General features: G+C 41.9%; 2 protein-coding genes across 6 annotated transcripts; one reads left to right on the top strand and one right to left on the bottom strand.

Moving 5' to 3' along the window:
• Positions 1-266: 266 nt before the first annotated feature.
• LOC131131264 (uncharacterized) lies at positions 267-5,429 on the bottom strand. Of its 4 annotated transcripts, none has more exons than XM_058075841.2 (8): positions 5,206-5,429; positions 4,424-4,465; positions 4,318-4,358; positions 3,635-4,239; positions 1,862-2,159; positions 905-1,038; positions 654-740; positions 267-576 (listed from the first exon to the last, which is right to left on the bottom strand). In XM_058075841.2, exons 2-8 carry the CDS (start codon positions 4,458-4,460, stop codon positions 498-500), a joined length of 1,281 nt encoding a protein of 426 aa, XP_057931824.2. In that variant the 5' UTR covers positions 4,461-4,465; positions 5,206-5,429; the 3' UTR covers positions 267-497. The 4 variants fall into 4 exon arrangements, with proteins under 4 accessions (XP_057931824.2, XP_078649538.1, XP_078649537.1 ...); XM_078793412.1 differs by having other exon boundaries at positions 905-999; XM_078793411.1 differs by having other exon boundaries at positions 1,862-2,156.
• On the top strand, positions 4,786-17,930 carry cc2d1a (coiled-coil and C2 domain containing 1A). Of its 2 annotated transcripts, XM_058075790.2 has the most exons (28): positions 4,786-4,984; positions 5,174-5,240; positions 5,331-5,463; positions 5,542-5,645; positions 5,975-6,220; positions 6,304-6,616; positions 6,722-6,831; positions 6,895-6,967; positions 7,089-7,178; positions 7,261-7,388; positions 8,114-8,186; positions 8,277-8,404; positions 8,552-8,630; positions 8,700-8,776; positions 8,870-8,965; positions 9,828-9,950; positions 10,040-10,098; positions 11,520-11,636; positions 12,017-12,090; positions 12,161-12,219; positions 12,288-12,439; positions 12,520-12,610; positions 13,184-13,339; positions 13,489-13,620; positions 14,157-14,283; positions 14,363-14,439; positions 15,565-15,612; positions 15,693-17,930. In XM_058075790.2, exons 2-28 carry the CDS (start codon positions 5,184-5,186, stop codon positions 15,723-15,725), a joined length of 2,955 nt encoding a protein of 984 aa, XP_057931773.2. In that variant the 5' UTR covers positions 4,786-4,984; positions 5,174-5,183; the 3' UTR covers positions 15,726-17,930. The 2 variants fall into 2 exon arrangements, with proteins under 2 accessions (XP_057931773.2, XP_057931782.2); XM_058075799.2 differs by lacking the exons at positions 4,786-4,984; positions 5,174-5,240; positions 5,542-5,645.
• Positions 17,931-18,329: the final 399 nt, after the last annotated feature.

Here is an 18,329-nt window from a genome sequence, read left to right as displayed (position 1 = left end):
GAATTGACCCCTGATCTCCTAGCTGTGAGGTCTGCGCGCTAACCACTAGACCGCCGTGCCACCCCCCGCCAATACAATTAATATATAAAATAATAATAATATATGAATATTTCCTCCCTATTTAAACTTTTTTCATGTCAGTTCTCACTTTATTCTCATAAAGTGTATGCATTTATTACTATAGTATTTGGATTTATACTTTGTAACTCATCCTGTTTTTTTCCTTTTATTTTTTAGCCTTTTTCCAAAATAAAAATAAAAAAAATCTTTAGATTTGTCTGTATGCGTCTCCCAGTTCGGACACCCCTAAACACGAAAATAATGACATCCTTTTACAAAAGCTTTCATAATAAGCAAATGTAGCTTTTATTCAGCAATAAGAATGAATAAAGAATGAATAGTACTTGCTGTACTCGTGAACGTGAAAGGTGAGTACAGTCAGGGAGGGCAAAGTACTGATCTAAAGTGTGGTAAAGCTGACTATAAAGCTGGAAATATCAGCGTGGTACACTCCTTGAGTTCTTCCTGGCACGCCGCATGTTGTCAATCTCTCGATGAGCGGCCATGATGGTTCGACTGTAAGAAAACACGTAGCAAGGAGTCACCTTTTTTTAAGCAATAAGAGAGGAAGATGGGGGCTGGGAGCGACAAACTTGAGAAAGGAGAGTTCCCGTATGAGGCCACATATGAGTTGTGTGGCGTCTTCATCATCTTCATCCTCCCTGGTTGCCTGCTCCTCACTGCAGACACAGCGGCATCTCAGTCGATCCATGACATCATCCTGGACAGCTCATGCACGAATACAGGCTAAACTATTTGACTTCAGAGAAGCCCAGTTTACCGTAAAGACCAATGACGAGACCAGACATGGATAATGCGTACATCTGTCTGTGTTCACGCTTACATCAATGCAATGGCGTTGAGCTGCGTGTCGGACACAATATCCAAGCCTCCAGACGCCAGCAAGTCAGCCGTGTTGTTGGTTTGCGTGTCCTCTGCCTGCACAGCAAGAGGAGTATCTTCTAGACCAGTTCCACACTGTGTGCAGAAAGAAAGCATCATTTCCTGCATATAGTCAAGGTCTGCCGCCAGGCACTGGGGGGACAGTGAAAATCCTAGAGGAGAAGGTGTTTCCAAAGTGCAGCACCAGGGTTATTTTTTAATTGGCCCGCGGCACATTCTAACAATATCATTTTACAGGAAAACGTAAAAAATGGGCAAATCAGCAGAGCTTTCACAAGAAATCAAAACATGAAGGGAAAAAGTAATCTTACCAGAAGAAGATGGAAATGTACGTGAAGAATGTCGTATTATGGGAAAATATCATCTCATTTGAGTAGCAGTTATTTCTTTAAAACCGTAATATTTGGAGGAACCAAACAATGAATAAAGTCGGAATTAGAGGTTATAATGTTATACGAATAAAGACAAAAAAAATATGGGAATAAAGCCATATTTGCCAAAAGAACATTTACAACAAGTTTAGTTGGGGAAATTAAATAGCAGAAATGGAAAAAAAAACAGCTGTAAATTTACAAGAATAAAGTCCAAATATTAAGTGGAAAAAAATCATACTCTCATGGTACCAAGTAGGAAATGTCAGGAAAAATCATTTCAGTAGCATAGAGTTGAAATATTCAAGAAAAAAATGTTATATTTCTTAAAAAGCCGTAATATGAGAAACAAAACAAAGTCAAGCTGTAATTTTTGGAAAATTATGAACCAATCAACCACTATTACCCAGAAGGCTTAGCGCTGGGGACAAGAACCAGAATATTTACACAACACACACATTTACACAAAAGCAACCAAGGAAAAACATCTCAATCCTCCCCCTTCGTTCCAATGCATTGCAACTCACCGTGTCATTCATCTCTGAAGCACCAGAGGGCGCCAGAGCACAGCTTTGGCAAGCATCGGCAGGAGGGTCACCAGCAGTCTCATCGCTCTTCTCACTGGTTGCTACGGCAACACACTGCACATCCGCGACCCCACATGTAACGCTTGGCGGTCTACAGTCCACCTCCCGTGGCTTTGGATGGTCTAAATGCTGATTCTCCTCCTTTAGGGGGTCAGTTTGATCTGGAACAGGAGGTGGGTCCTGTTGCTGGTCCCGATCTTTGTCATCCACGCAACTTGGCTTGCATGCCGTCTCACTGCTATCACAAAAAGTGGATGACATTTGGACTTCAAGAAAAAACTGCATCTCAGCTTTGTGATAGAGGCTATTATTAGTATCAACATTATTAGTATCACTCTTTGCCTTTTTTTCCTCCCATTTTTTGTTCTTTTTGTTTTTTAAATTTGGCAAATATATTAAACTTTCTTCTGAAACAATCCTCGTAAATTTTCCTTTCATCATGATATGACTTTATTCCTATATTTTGCCTTTATTCCCATAATATTGTAAGTTTTTCCCCAAACCTAATGTTCCCAAAATGTACAACTTTATTTTGTTCGTTTCTCATATGGTTAGCACGCAGGCCTCACAGCTAGGAGACCCGGGTTCGAGTCTAGCCTCGGCCATCTCTGTGCGATGGTGGTGTTTGCATGTTCTCCGTGTGCATGCGTTTGGTTTTCTCCGGATACTCCGGTTTCCAAAAACATGCTAGGTTAATTGGCCACTCCAAATTGTCCATAAGTGAATGTGGGTGGGAATTGTTGTTTGTCTATATGTGCCCTGGGATTGGCTGGCCACCAGTCCAGGGTGGACCCTGCCTCTGGCCGGAAGACAGGCGCCCCCTGTCTATATATAGGCTCCAGCACCCCCTTGTGAGGATAAGCGGTAGAAAATATTTCAACTCTATGCTATTAAAATGACTATTTTCCCTCAAATTACTCATTTATGCTCGTAAAACTGAAAAGAAATGTATCATTAGAATGCAACTCTTTTCCTCTCAATATTTTGACTTTATTCTCACTAAATTACAACTGTTTTTGTGCATTTTTGCTGTCGTTTTTTTATTTGTCTTGTAAAATTTCCTCTCATAATTACGACACTGTTCCAATAATATTTTGACCTAACTTTTTTTGTTTTTGTTTCTCATATTACATCTTTCTTTCAACAACATATTTTTTCTTTAACTTGTCAACTCTGTGGTACTAAAATTACAGAATTTTTCCTCAAATTACAAAGATATCCTCGTGACACTGTGACTTGTTTCTCTTTAGTTTAAAACTGTTTTCTGTTAATATTTTGACCTTATTGTCATAAAATGACTGCTTCTTTTTCTTTATTTTCCTATTTCATGCTTCCTTTTTTCTATTTGTAATTTTGACTTTATTCACATATTTGGACTTTACAATAATCACATCAACTTTTGCCACAACAGAATATTCCATAAATTTTATTTGTTTATTCGTTGTTTTCTTTGTTTTTCATATTACTACTTCAAAAATATAGCATCTTTCTTTTGGTATTTCAAGTCTATGCTACTAAAATGACATTATTTACTATGAATTCTTGTAAAATCGTGACCTTGTTCTAGTTTTTCTCTTAACATTTTGACTTGTAAAATTACCACCAAATTTTACATTTTTGCTTTTTTATTTTGTTAAATCATATTTTTAGAATGTGGCACAAGTGACCCCCATGCCGCACATTGGTCACCCCTGATGTAACCATTGGACTGACCTGTCAGATGTGCTATGCTGACTTGATGTGAGGACATCTTCCCCCGTCGGTTGTGTGATAACCACAGGGGCTGTACTGATAGATGTTGGCCTTTCCTCTTCCTCTTGTCCATTTTTGATGTGTGAAAAATGACTTGCTTCCTTCACCATCGCACCACACATACCCATCCTTCTCTTCTTTTTGCTTGGCTCTCCTGCGGTGGCCGCTTCAGTTACAATAGCTGGTCTTCTTTTTTGCTTTCTCTCTAAATGGCACATGCTCTCTGTTGTCTGACGACCTTCCAAAGCAGCTGCACCGGATCCATTTGCGTCCACAGATGTCGGTGGGAATACATGGTGCTGATCAGCGGCCGTTTGGGACGGCAGCGGGCCACGTCCCTCTCTCATGTTTCCCTCCTGGTTCTTTCCGTGCTCACTGTCTTTCCTCACCAGCTGCGAGTCACCGATGGGATTGCTGACGGTTTGGTGTTGATGCTTTTCATCCGCTGTGTCGATGACGGCAGCTTCTTTGGTGAGAGAGGATCCTTCTGTTGCTTGACCGTGTTCCCAAATGAAGGTAGGCTCCAGCAGAGGGGACTGGGAAGCAGGAATTGCTCTCTTGTCACCCTGGAAATAAGAACAATACTTTGTTCTTGAAACTTTGAAGGGCTGATGAAGTTTTTTTAATTTAAAAAACCTGATTACCTGTTGTTGAAAAGTATTGTCAACGTCATCATCACAGCTGCCTTGAAATATAAAGTACCATATTTATGGATTAAAAAGTGATATGACATATTATAGTAACATATACCTTTGCTGTGGGTATTTGCACTCCTCTTCTCTTCCATGTTACCTTTCCAAATAAGTCGCATTAATAACACGTAGAATGTTTACAAAGGTAAAGTATTCATTCTGGCTAGCTTGACGCCAACTAACAATACTTTCTGACTTTCTTGAGCTAATATGGTAAATTACCTTCATAATACAACTCTGGATGGTACCACATTTACAAAACTTTAATCATATATATTTGTGTAGATCGGCATATTGATTTTAATGTCAATTCACCTGAATAAACTTCACTTACTTTTGAGCCTGGACATACAGTATGCTTGAAGACGAATTAATTATTTTACGTCAGTCAGGGCGTATTGCGTCCGGCCGTAAAGCAGGTTGTGTGTTACCCTGAAGACGCAATGTAGGAAGTCATTCCAATGCTTGGCGTTCTTGTTTTGACAGCTACAAGTCCGTGTTAACATTAAAACGTCGTTACGGTGTCTATTTCCCACATTTATCTAAGACCAACATTCGACACGAATAAGTGCCCAGAAGAGCTGTTTTTGTGGATACCAGAGTGCGTCAAACCGACAAGGTAATTTGACAACTTTCAAACATAAAAGTGTAACGACTGGCGATAGCATCAAATCAATTAAAATAGCAAATACACACAACTAAGCATTTTACGATACAAAATGGCTGCTGTCGGAGTACTGTTAGGTGAAGTAAAGAAAGTGAACACAAGCGTATTGTGTCTGGGTGTCTTTGGTAAAATTCATTCAAGGTAGCAGTCCATGAGTCGCAGCCGGAACCCACCTCCCCGGGGTCAAGGGGCTTCCCGCGCCAAACAGGTAAGTCACCTCAGGTGTGCTAACAGGTATGAAAGACGTGTCCATTCCTCGGCATCTGTCTTTGTTTCCACCTGTGGAACCGCGCCTCAGATGGGGCTGCTCCTTGATCTCACCCCGGAAGAGGGGATGGATGATGACGGCAACAATGAAGAACTCGAGACAGAGCTTCTGAATCTGGTGGGAGGAGGAGGAGGAATTCAAAGAAAAAAACGTGAAAATAAAGGTGAGAACATAGATCACGTGATTGTTGAAATGAAACCTTCCCCGTGTCTTACTGTAAGTGCACCTCAAATGTGTCTAGCTCCTGTTCCTATGGATGAAATTGAGCGAATGGCAGCTCTTTGTATGAAAGACGTGGATGAGGAGGATGTAGAAGATGAGGACCTGGATGATGAAGATCTGCTGGTAAAACACGTACTTAATATCTATCGTACTGTATTACAATAACGTGTGCAGAACAATTACATACAAAATACATAATTGACATTATTTGGCTAACAATTGGGGGGGGGGGGTAGTTTGAATTATCCATAAGCATGAATGTGAGTGTGAATGCTTGTTTGCATTTTACTGGTATTACTGGTGACCAGTCGACAGTGTACCTCAACTCTCACCCAAAGTCCGCTGGGATAGGCTCCAGCTCACTCATGACCCAATGAGGACAAGCACAATAGTAAAGGAATAAAATGCTGTTTACTTGGTCTCCACACTGCAATGCCCATGTTTGTTCACAGGCAGAATTGAATGAAGTTTTGGAGGATGAAGAAGAAAGCCACCCAGCTCACACCTCACAGGCTGGTACACCTACAGCTCTCAAAGCGAGAGTCGCATCCCATTCTAGTCCTCCTGTCAACTCCAGCGGCGCAACTGGTCCGGAGTCTCGTCTGTTAGAGCGAATGGAAATGTATAAGGCCGCAATATCCAATGCCACTGCAACTGGGGAAACAAGCAAAGTCCGAAGATATGAGCGTGGATTAAAGGTTTTGCACGCACCATCTCTAAAATCCTCTTCTGCTGAGATGACATAAAGTACGCTCACGTGTCCTGTCGTTTCCAACTTCAGACACTGCAGTCCATGCTTACATCGGTAAGGAAAGGTAAGCCGGTCAATGAGGACGAGATGCCACCTCCTGTTGCTGCAGGCGGAAAACTCTGTGCTGCAGAGCCTGAATCTACCAAGGAGCGGCAAGTCCCAGAGCCTGTCCTAACGCCCTCCCCTCCATCCAATCAAAAACCTACACGGGAGGTGGCGCCAACAGGTCCTAATACCAAGCAACGCCATCTATCTCCACCTCAGAACCTGACGGCGGCTATCACTCCAGGAACTCCTGCTATCTCTCCACTCACACCCCAGCAACCCAGCACACAACACTCTGGTGATCTGTCACAGAATATACTCAAGCCTTCAAAATAAAATATGAGCCATTCAACCCAAGGTGCACACACAGGACTAATGTTGATGTTTGTTTTCCTTCCTTTAGCGCTCAAACAGGTCGTGTTATCCCGACAGAGGGAGTACAAGGTGGCTGCCATACAAGCCAAGCAGAATGGTGACATCGACCTGGCCAAACGGCAGTATGTCATTGCCAAGGTAACTCAACGTAGTGATCCGAGGAGGGTTTATCACAAGCTAATGAAGATGATGTTCATACAGAACCTGGACTCATTGGTGGAGGCCATAGACAAAGGGGAACCAGTAGACCTCAGCTTGCTCCCTCCACCCCCTGGTGAGCATTACCTGAGGTTGTGTTTTTGCCATTTATCTAGCCACCATAGCACAGGTATTCATACCATATTGTAGTTTTGGTTTCATTCATATCTTGACTTATGTTGCTGGTTAATTTCCAGGAGATGTAGTAGCAGAGACCAATGTACCTCATTCCTCTACAGCAGCACCTCCCGCTGCTCCTGCTGCACCCACCCATTTGCCACCAGCCGGTACTAACCTCTATTTTTTTCTGACTGGCAAGCATTTTGTGGCGGTGCTGAGGTTTTCGATGTGTGTGTGCTCCTTGCACAGACATTGGTGCTCCCAGTAGTGTGGCAGAAGCTTTGCAGCAGAGGCTGGACATATACAAGTCAGCAGCCGAGACAGCTAAGAGCAAAGGAGAAGATCGTAAAGCCCGCATGCATCAGCGTATTGTAAAGGTATTTGCTAAACAACTAGTACAAACTTGCACCTGCACAGGACAATTCGCCGTTATGGACCATGGTTTTTCAATACATTTTACACTGTATGTGTCGTGTGAATGTCCCATTTTCCACATTGTACATTGTGATGGACAGTTTGCCGAAAAGGCGAGGCATTTGGAGACCTAGTATATGTCGTCAACGCTCACTCAGGCGTTTGGTCTGAAAAGTAAATATAAACATAACAGTGCAAAATGGTGCGCGCTCACAGATGGTGTTTCTCGCTACATTGCAAAGGCAACTCCTGCGTCAAGCTAAAGCGGCTCACACAGGTACACTTTACCTGCGTAGCAATCAACCTACGTTATCAGTCATTAGTGGCGACAAGCTATATATTTTATACTTGAAATGTGTGGAATAAGTAAGTAGGTGTGTGAGTGTCATATTTAGGGCTTAAACCTGGATTGTGTAGCGAGTGAACAGTGGCAATTGAAGAGAGAAGGACAGGGTTCATGAGCTGAATCGAAGGTAGTAATTACAACAGTCATCTGAAATCGGAGGAGAATGTCAACATCAAGCTAGCAGGAGTTGTTTGAACGTGTAGGAGCAACCCGTAGGTCAAAAATAGAGTTTTTTCATCTTTCGCGGGTGGTTTGGTAACATCGCCCCTGCAAATAGCGGGGATCAACTGTGTAGTGTACATATGTAAGGGTAGCGACACTCATCAGCCCTTCTTTCACCAGCAATACCAAGATTCCATTAAAGCTCACAAGGCTGGGCGACCTGTCAGTTTATCCGACCTACCCGTACCACCAGGTATGTTTCTGATGGCATACATTTACCATTGGTTTGCGATTGCTATTGCACACAAATGTCTATATTACTGCACATCTGTCGCTCTTCTAGGGTGTCCACCATTACAGGGCTCAGAGGGAGAGCGGCAGAACCTCATGGGTGTCCTGGAAACGGCGATGAAAATTGCCAATCAGGATCCAGATGCAGAAGAAGAGGAGAGTCCAAGACAATCTTCCAAAGTAAAAAAAACCAAACAACAATTCATACTCATCGCAGGGTTTTATGTTATTGTGATTATTATTAATTCTATATTACTGTGTAGGTATTATTACTTCATGTAAAGTTATTGATGCCATGTAGTGATCCTAATGAAATATTCTCTCTAGCCCTCAGCACACCCGCCTGCCCAGAAAGCCAAATCTCCAACTCCAAGCGGCTCCACAACACTCAAACTAGGATCCAAAGGTTTGCTGAGAGTATCTCCAGGCGTGCAACACAAGACTTTCACTTACTCTTCTCCTAATCATCCTTTAGCCCAACAGCAAGTGGACTTCCTGTTGCTACGGCGACAGGCTTTTTTGCGCGCAGCACTGCGCTCCAAGCAGATGAAGGTCATTGGAGGTTTTCTTTCGTAGTTTAATACCATGACATGTTTGTTTTTCTATCAACTTCAATACGAATGTAATCTCGATCATATATTTTAGGACATGGCGGCAGCGACACAGCACCTCAGACATGCAAAAGGATTCGACCCCATGATTGACGCCGCCAAGTCTGGCCTTCCTGTTGATATTACCAAGGTTGGAAATATATTTGGTACTCATTTTAGTGTAGTAGAACCTTGGTTTTGGTTATTAATCCATTCCGTAAGTTCTTTCAAAAAACAAAACATTTGTGCACTTATATTCTGTATATGAAGCTCGTGCACCCTATCCTTTTCCAGGAAAAGGTCTGTTGTACAAATCTGGTCATCTTCTGGTGAGCTTGGCTATATAATTATCCATCTTGGCAGCAAATTCTTTCATTCATTCATTCAGCTGAACATAAACATATCTTTAACGCATTTGCCTTGCTGCTGTCATAAAACGTGTTTTGCGTTAACAATTTCATAAAACGTGTCTTGTGTGAACATTTTTGGCTGTCCGGAACAGATCAATTGGATTTACATCAATGGGATAATTTTCTTTGGTTAGAGTCCGTTTTGGTTTGAGTCAGACCTGCATCTGGAATTAATGATGTTAACCAAGGCATCACTGTATTTATTTGTATTTTTGTTATTTTTCCTCATGCTGTCACTAGTGTGTCACTTGCGAGTGAGTTTGTCAGTCATTCTGCTGAATGCGATGCAAGCAACAGCAACCAAAGTCATCGTGTGTATGTGAGTTAGATGGAGACAGAGCGACATCGACTTATGTTTGTGTGTGTGGCTCAAGCACATTTCCCCACATGACTTTTTTTCCTTTGTTCTGTTTTGTTTCCTATAACTCACAGATTTCTTTCTGCCTCAGAGCCACAGTCGAATTGTAAAAAGAATATTATTCCTGTTCCCTTGTTAGTTTGCCTTTCTTCACTGTCACAGCTTCTAGTAGAGAATAGAAAATTCATGTGATAAGGCTAAATAATAATATGTTTTTAAAATAACAAGTTTTGTACTTGTCTCAGATTCCCAGCAGTCCAGTCAGTGAGGAGGACTACTTGTTGGCTCGTGCACGTACCTCTCCACTTTCTCCTCGCACCAGTGAGCAGTACCACGGCCTCATGGATCTTTTGCGGAAGCAGCACGAGGTTGAAATGTTACCCTCTTTTCAACCATTTTGACATCCTGAACCCTACTCTAAATGACCCACTGTTTCTCACCCCGACTTGATCTCCAGAAATGTATAAGCTCCTCTCAGCAGTTCACACAATTGGGCAACGTTGCAGAGGCTCTCAAGTAAGAATACGTTGTGTGATAGATATTATTACACATTTCGTTTGCAGACACATTATTTTTCTTCTGTGTTTAAGAAAAACACAGAGTCGCTGTGACATAAAATAACCTTCTTCTTCATTGTAGAGGACACCTGCATAATCTAATCTAATCTGAATCTGTACAGTAGGCCCTCGTTTATCGTGGTTAATTGGTTGCAGACCTGACCGTGAGGAATCCATTTCCACTTACTAGGAGTCTCTATTTTTGTAGTTAGAACATAGAAATCCTGTTTATGATCTTCTAAATGTGGTTTTTAACCCCCCTATAGTCACTTTGACCCTGGTGTTAGCCAATATAATCCACCTCATAAGAAAATACAAGATATATAAGACGGTTTCCTCCCCCATTCAAAAACATGTTAGCTTCATTGGCCACTCCAAATTGTCCATAGGTATGTGGGTGGGAATGGTTGTTTGTCTGTATGTGCCCTGTGATTGGCTGGCCACCAGTCCAGTGTGTACCCCGCCTCTCGCCCCAAGACAGAAACTGCGGAATTGGGGGGGAGAGATCATTCACCTGCAATAAAATCCTGTTGTTCTAGTGGCCAATCTGGTTCACCCAACATTAAAGTAACATGACCAGTTACAACGTCTTTGAATGTGTCCTAAGAATTCCTGATATTTATACTTTACTTTATTTCGTCATTGTAATCCTTGAAAATGCTTACTTTTGGCAAAATTCTTCTTTTTTACTAATACCAGATCATATTTAATCACAAAGCAGTGATGGATTTTTTAAATTTGAAGCCCAAAGTGCAGAGGGATTACTGAATTTTGTACTAAAAGCAGACCAAATACAGCCATTTGTGTCAGCGTCACTGCAACACAAGGTTGGAGTTTTTTCAAAGGTGTAAGTCACACTGCGTGAGATGGTTTTGGGGGAGGGGGCAAGGGATGGGGCAGCAAGCTGTCGATAGAAAAGAGCAAAAATACTGAAGGGGCAGGAATACTTCATTCAGGTGAACTATGGCAGGGAAGGAGATGTGTGGCAACGTAATATAAATGTCACGCTGAACCGGTGCAAAGGAAACATAAGGAAATGGAAAGAAAATTAAAATACAAAATAAAATGACAGGAGCGTGTAAGGAAACTATATATGTGTTATCTTCCATTTAGTGGTGAAATAGCTTTATGGCGACGGATTGTTTGCATGTGTGTATCCTGTGATTGGCTGTGAGGGACGATTTTCTAATATGCATATGCTTACCTTCTTGTAAATCAGTAATAATTTCTGTAATCTGTGGCTTTTGATTGTCAGTCGGTGTGCATGTTTACCTTTCTTTTCACAGACAATGCTGGTAGGAATGCACATACTTTTTACATGAGCACGGTATTGTGCAAATGTTTATATTACCTGTCTTACCAGTCTTTGTTTTTTTCCAGGTGTGAGAAGCTCTTGGAGGACGCTTTCAAAAACATCGAGATACTGAAGAATGCCCACGCCAAGGGCCACCCTGTCCCCAAGTGCTGCACAGAGGAGAAGACCTTCAATGTTGCAAAGTCAGCACCAAATGTTTCAGTTCTTAACCAAAGAAAGAGCTACTGTTTGCTCACTGACTCGCGAGCAGCACAGTATTTAAACGATTAGTAGTAGTTCTGAAGTAAAGAAGATGTCACCAGATTAGAGCATGGTCATAAATTAGCCGCAGCGCTGTACAAGCTGCAGGGTTCAAAGTTTAAGACAAAGGTAGTGGCTTATACACCGGAAATTACGCTACTTTTTGTGTGCCATCATCATTATTAAATTTATTTACAGGATACCCACATGCATGGTTGTGCTACTCGTTCATGATTGACTGTGACTCACCCTGACGCATTGTGAAGCCAAATGAGTCATATATCAGTGGTGCTGGGCTGATGTCACCTGTGTGTATGTGTAGGAACTACCCCAACGTGGCTGCCAATGAAATGCTGCTGTACATCATCAGAGGCATCAACCTGCCAGCTCCCTCGGGTAGGTTTCCTTGCAGGTAAGATGCTCCAATTATAAATTGATGAATTGACACCCCCATCTCTGTCTCCAGGGGTCTCACCCAATGATCTGGACACCAGTGTCAAGTTTGACTTTCCTTTCCCTAGTGCGGTACGTTGGTGTCACATGGACGGTCCACTTCAGAATCTTATTCAATCATCTCCTCTATGTTTATGTAGGAGGAAGCGCAGAGGGACAAAACCAACACGGTGAAAAACAGCAGCAGTCCGGAGTTTAAAGAGCAGTTCAGGCTTAACATCAACAGAGCGCATCGAGGATTTAAACGAGTCATCCAGTCCAAAGGCATCAAATTTGAAATCATCCACAAGGGGTACCAATCAGAACCCTTTTGATGTTGACCCCTGTATTCTCCGCACCATGTCAATGAGATGCTCTTGTGTGTGTTAACAGGGGCCTCTTTAAAACAGACAAGGTTTTGGGCACAGCTCAACTGAAACTGGAGGGTCTGGAAAACCACTGTGACATCCGAGAGATAATTGAGGTGAAATGGAAATAAGTGTAGAGGCTCCCTATTTATGGCTCTGGTGGTTTTTCATCTGCCTAGTCTGCAAAAGAGCTCGTTGGTAACCACTTTTCCATGGAATGAGACAGTCTTTGCTGGAGAGATGTCAGGACGGTGTTGTAAGTCAGGGGTGTCCAAAGTGCGGCTCGGGGACCCGTTGCTATTCTAAAAATATAATTCATCAAGAAAACCTAAGACAAACAACAGTAGCAGAAAAAATTAATAATACGAGACTATTAAAGCTATATGACCAAGCTGAGATGCAATTTCTTCTGGAAATCCTGTATATGTCACTTCTACATGTCGACATGTCTTGCTTTCCTGGGTGGAAGTTTGGACACCCTTTGGACGTTGTAAGCAGACCATAGGAAACAAGGCCTTTTTAGCTTGACACACTGTAGATGGCCTTGGATCGTGTTTTTAGAAGGGTGGCTTGCTGTCGCCAATGTAGAATCACTGCACTCATACAATAGTGTAACAATGTGAACCAGCTTTTGAGTGTGTGCGTGATATGTCAAGCATTTACAACACTTACCTGTTTGTGGCTCTCAGGTGATGGACGGACGTAAAGCCACAGGTGGCAAGCTGGATGTGCGGGTGAGGCTCAGAGAGCCTCTATCCGGGGTGGATCTCCAGCCAGTGACTGAGAAGTGGCTGGTCCTTGAACCCGTCTCCCCACTCTCACCTCCAGAGAGAAAACAAGAACGGGTGAGTCAGTGACCTGCGTCTGCACCTTCTTGAGGGCTCATCGGTGAGCACTCTTGACAACTCAGACACATGTTGGCAAGTAAAAGACTCTTAGTTGGGCCATTTATGTCAAACCTAACATGAAGACCCTTTGTGCTTGAACAAACCAGGCTCCATCTCCTCAAGCCAAAGCCAAACATGAAGCCAGCAGCAGGAGCAGTCACCACAACAACTCCCCTCCTCAGTACAAACTGCACAGCTTCAGCCTCCTCAACTTCGACAAAGAGCGCTTAGAGAGAAAGGTGTATTTGTGTGCCATTTGCTTGTAGTAACTCATGACGGAGTATTATACTTAAGAGTAAAAATAATAATACACTTCCTTGCCATGATCTGCAGAGGATCTGAATGATGCAACTTCCTGTGGCCCATGTGACTTGAATATTCGACACTTTTTTACATTTTAATTTGCATTGTGACAAATGTAGACTTATTCTTTGAAACCACTACCAGCAAAACAACGCATGTGAACTGGTGGTGGTGAGCTTATATTCTTGGGTTAAAAAAGTATAATTGGGATAAGGAGGGACACAAATACAGCACGTACATACTGTATATAAAATAAATATACAATTTGTAAAGAATTGAAATGGTTCGATTTGATTGTAAATTCTAATTCTAACAAATGGCATTTTACATTCTTCAAGTTTTGTCTATGAAATTGTACGTATTAAATAGGACACTCCTTTTTTTCTAGAGTCGCATAATCAGTCTGGGACCGATTTTGGAATGCATTTCATGTCTTTGAGAGCTCTTCAGTGACTGCATGCATTTCTCTCAGATTGCAGAGTACCAAAAGAGCCGACGGGACCCCCCTCGTGATGTGCTGCATCAGTACAAAGAGGTCACACACAGGCTGCAGTGGCAAAAGGCGCAACTGGAGGGAGCGTCTCCAGCTCTGCTAACAGGTAGGCCAGACACATCGTCATCCTGTCAAGATAACACCACGCATCTCATGTGACACAGCCCTATCTTCTCCGCATGCAGAGTATGAAAATGTGCTGCGGCGCTTCACCCAAGGACTCACTGACTCTGTGAAGAAGTTCTCAAGTCAAGGCAACAGGGTGAATGCACGCTTTGGCTTACTTACTTACCGTAGCGGACGTCCCGCATTTAGGGTGAGGTCTCACAATGGACACAAATGGGTGGATGCATGCAGGCCAAAAACGCAGCACTGACTGTTTCCTTTCCATTGTACACTTTGCCATAATGGGATATCATCGTCGTCACACATAAAGGATCAAATAAAACACCAATGTGATGAAATATGTCATAACATTACATGACACTATCTACTATGGTAGACTGCAGTATAATGTTTGCAGATCCTCTTCCAGCTGCCTGGTGACCCTTGTTAGGATTTTAAAGTTGGAGTACAACTCCAATCAGTCCAAAAAAGTGTTATGAAGAGGAAAACACATGCAGTAATCCTTTGTTTATCACGTTCATTGCTTCCAGACTGTGATAAAATAGGAGTCATTCTTTATATTTGCCCCGCTTGTAGCCTTGTTTTTACCTCTGGATGAATGTATGGATGTTGTATTTTAATGCATCTTTTACTCTGGTTTGTACTCAACTCTATTTTGCTTCACTGTACAGCGTCTTTGAGTACTCTGAAAAGCGCTATACAAATACAATTTATGATTATAAATGGAATGTTTTCGTAGTTGGAGCATAGAAAACCTTCTAAATACGGTTTTAGTATTATTAGAGCCCTCTTGATATGAAAACCTGTTTAAATGTGTTTTTAACCCCACTATAGTCACCTTTACACTCGTATTACCCAATATAGTCATATAATATGACATCTTTGACATAAAATTCACACATTCATAGCAAACCTCCTGCGATGGCTATTGTCTCATCAGTGTAAAATCATCCCAGATGGCCGGTACCGAGACGGATGGCTTTTGACAAATGGCTGTGATCGAATGAGTTAATAGTATCTTGTTAGACAACATTCCAAGCAAAGCTTACATTTGGGAATATTTCATGGGGGCAGGGCACTGTATGCTGATATCTCCATTGCAATATTTGCTGAAAATATGCTTGACTTTTTTGATAAATGCTTCAATTGTACTTTGTATGAGTAAAAGGTTTAAGTCAACGGTCAGTTCAGACAAAGCCCCCCCCCAAGAAACAATTGTCACTATGCATCTCCGTTTAAAGCCTCCGTCCTTTGCTTCCAGGAGGCTGCCAAGGATGCTCTGAGCAGGTTGAAGATGGTGGAGACTGAGGTGAGGCTTCTCGTGTATAGGACATGCGTTAAGTGCATGTGCAGCGGGTTGACAATGTGTGTGTCTGCTTGATTCATCAGTTGGAATCCCTGAAAAGGAAACGCGCTGGATAAGAAGAGATGAGCGGAGCAACGCATTGGCTGGTGTACTGTTATGAGTTATCATCTCTTCTTTATCCTACACACACACACTTTAGCACTCCACTCTTAAGACCTTTAGCACGGCTTTGCTCATGCCCGAAATAGATGCATGATGCCCACTTTTTGTAAATCTGTGTGAGGTCACACATCATATCATCTGACCACGTTGAAACCAGCATCTGGTGTGACGTGTGAAATATGCCGGCCCTTACTGGCCTTTGTTGACTTCCTGCTAGTACCTTTCACACAGCCGCTCTTCTGTTCTGATTGCATGCATTTTGTAGTTTGTGTAGGTCGGGATCGTAATCTGTCTGCTCCAATGTTTCTAGATTATAATAATCTGCTTCATTTGAAATGCTGCAATATGGGGGGGGGGGCACAGCCTGTATCCCAGAATGAGGGATTAGTGTTGGTGTCACCAAGGAGACGAACAGATCGCCTTTGAGGTTGGAAAGGGGGATGTGTTAACAGACCGAGTGTGTTAGTGGTTCTTCATCGCCTCCTTCACGTTCACTGTCTTCATTCACACTAATTCCTTCACACAAGATCACAAATGACTCCTGGTCACGCACCGCTCAATTTGGCTTTCCATCTGCCTTAAGAGACTCTAATAGACAGCTAAGTCCATAACGCTCTCTATTACAAAGAAAGTGATTCATTCACATTCATTGAAAGTGACACTTGGCGTTTACATCAGGGGTGTCCAACGTGCTGCTCGGGCCGTTTGCGGTCGTGGTTGTATTTTTATTAGCATGCAGCACATTCTAAAAATATATCAGGAAAAGAAAACAAACAGCAGAAAGCAGCAATAGTTTTATAATAATATAATTCATTCAAACTCTTAAGACAAAAAGTTACAATCTCACAATGAAAAAGTTGTAATTTTACGAGAATAATATTGTATTATGAGGAAAAATAACATCATTTTTAGTAGTGTTAAGTTGAAATATTAAAGAAACAAAACAAAATAACAAAGTCATCATTTTAAAAATAATAATTATCCATCCATTTTCTTTGCTGGGGTGTTAATTTTTGCTAACATTTTAAAGTAAACCATCACAGAAATGACTGTTAAAAATAATATTCAAAATCAATAACTTTCTTATGCATTTTAATTTGTCCATCTATATTCTGCTGCAATACGGCCAACCATATCTATCTTTCCTGATGATATTTTCCAGGTCAAACACCAAAACTTGATTATTACTGGGTAATGCTGTAGTCTACCTGGGTCATTGAGATGTCAAAAAAACATGTAAATGTAAACTTTCCTCCTTTAGTCAAATAGCTAAAGCTGCAGAACCAAGCCTTCTGACGAAGATGGCCAAAAGAATGAAATACGTCTACGGAGTACGGTGCAAAACTATGCAGCAGCAGAAGTTGTATTAATGGCAACAAGTATTTGATTTATTATTAGACACTGCGCTGCTCACGAAAGTGTGCTGGCCACACCCCATTGGCGTGGGGTAGTGTGCCTGGTCTACGTAATTAGAGCCCATTATATCTAAAACTGTTGGTCTTACATAAAAATGCACACATTTTATTGCATTCAATGTTTAAAAAAATGTATATGGCTCTCACAGATACACATTTTAAAATATCTGGCCTTCATGGCTCTCGTGGCCAAAAAGGTTCCCGACCCCTGCCCTAGGCAATGCACACCTGTGGTCTCTCCATAAGTCCTGGTTCAGCCGTGCATCACAGTAAGCAGCCAATAGTGTTGGATGACAACTGTTAAGTCATAGGAATAGTCAGTATGACTTCATTGGAACCTGAACTAACGCACGCTTAAACGCCACATCACCTGGAAACGCCTTGAGTAAGAGGCTGCCTTGTTGTCATGGTGACCAGCTCATCAGCATTCCTTGTGGATTTTGGATGGTTTGGGGAGGGCAGAAGGACATATTGCAAAAGTTTGCTCAGCTGGTAGCACAGACACACTTGTTATCCTTCGTCATCTTGGTCTCTGCAATGAGGCTACACAACCTTAAAGGAAGCCGCTCCGTACTGAATGTTTGTCATTTCATGCACTACTGTCTGCATTCCTCTCGGCTTATTCAACCCATCATTGAACAATCACGTTTGTATGCTGCTCACTCATGTCTGGGCAATTCAAGAAATATTCTATTTCTATCAATAAAAGAAAGAGCGAGGTACGCTCTTATTTGTGGGACTGAAGCAAGGCTTAGTCTTTATTATATTATTAAGTACATGGGTTGTGTCTATATGAATACGTGCTCCATGCTATGCAAATGTGGCGGTTGGGGTGGGGGGTGGGGGGTGATCTGCTTGCGTCTTGAAATTGTGATTTTATCTGAAGGAACAATACCAGAGTAACCACTTTACAGTGTGTATTATTTTGCCAGACAGTATTAGCTGTGTTGAGTTTCAATTTATAGTAATACAGTAATACTTGTATAGCAAACAAGCTGTACAACTTTATTTTCAAAGTACTGGTCAATGAGAAGATGTGCTGAGATGTGAGGGGTGTACTCACTTTTCTGACTTTCTGTGTATATAACTAATCAGTTTATCCAGTATATGTAACCATTGGATTTTCAATACAGTTGTGTAACA

The sequence above is a fragment of the Doryrhamphus excisus genome, linkage group LG9, assembly GCF_037039965.1.
Source record: "Doryrhamphus excisus strain RoL-2023G ecotype Guam linkage group LG9, RoL_Dexc_Guam_v1.1, whole genome shotgun sequence".
Classification (NCBI taxonomy): domain Eukaryota; kingdom Metazoa; phylum Chordata; class Actinopteri; order Syngnathiformes; family Syngnathidae; genus Doryrhamphus; species Doryrhamphus excisus.
The sequence above is the reverse complement of the archived record's forward strand: the minus strand, read 5'-3'. Positions and strand labels throughout refer to the sequence as shown.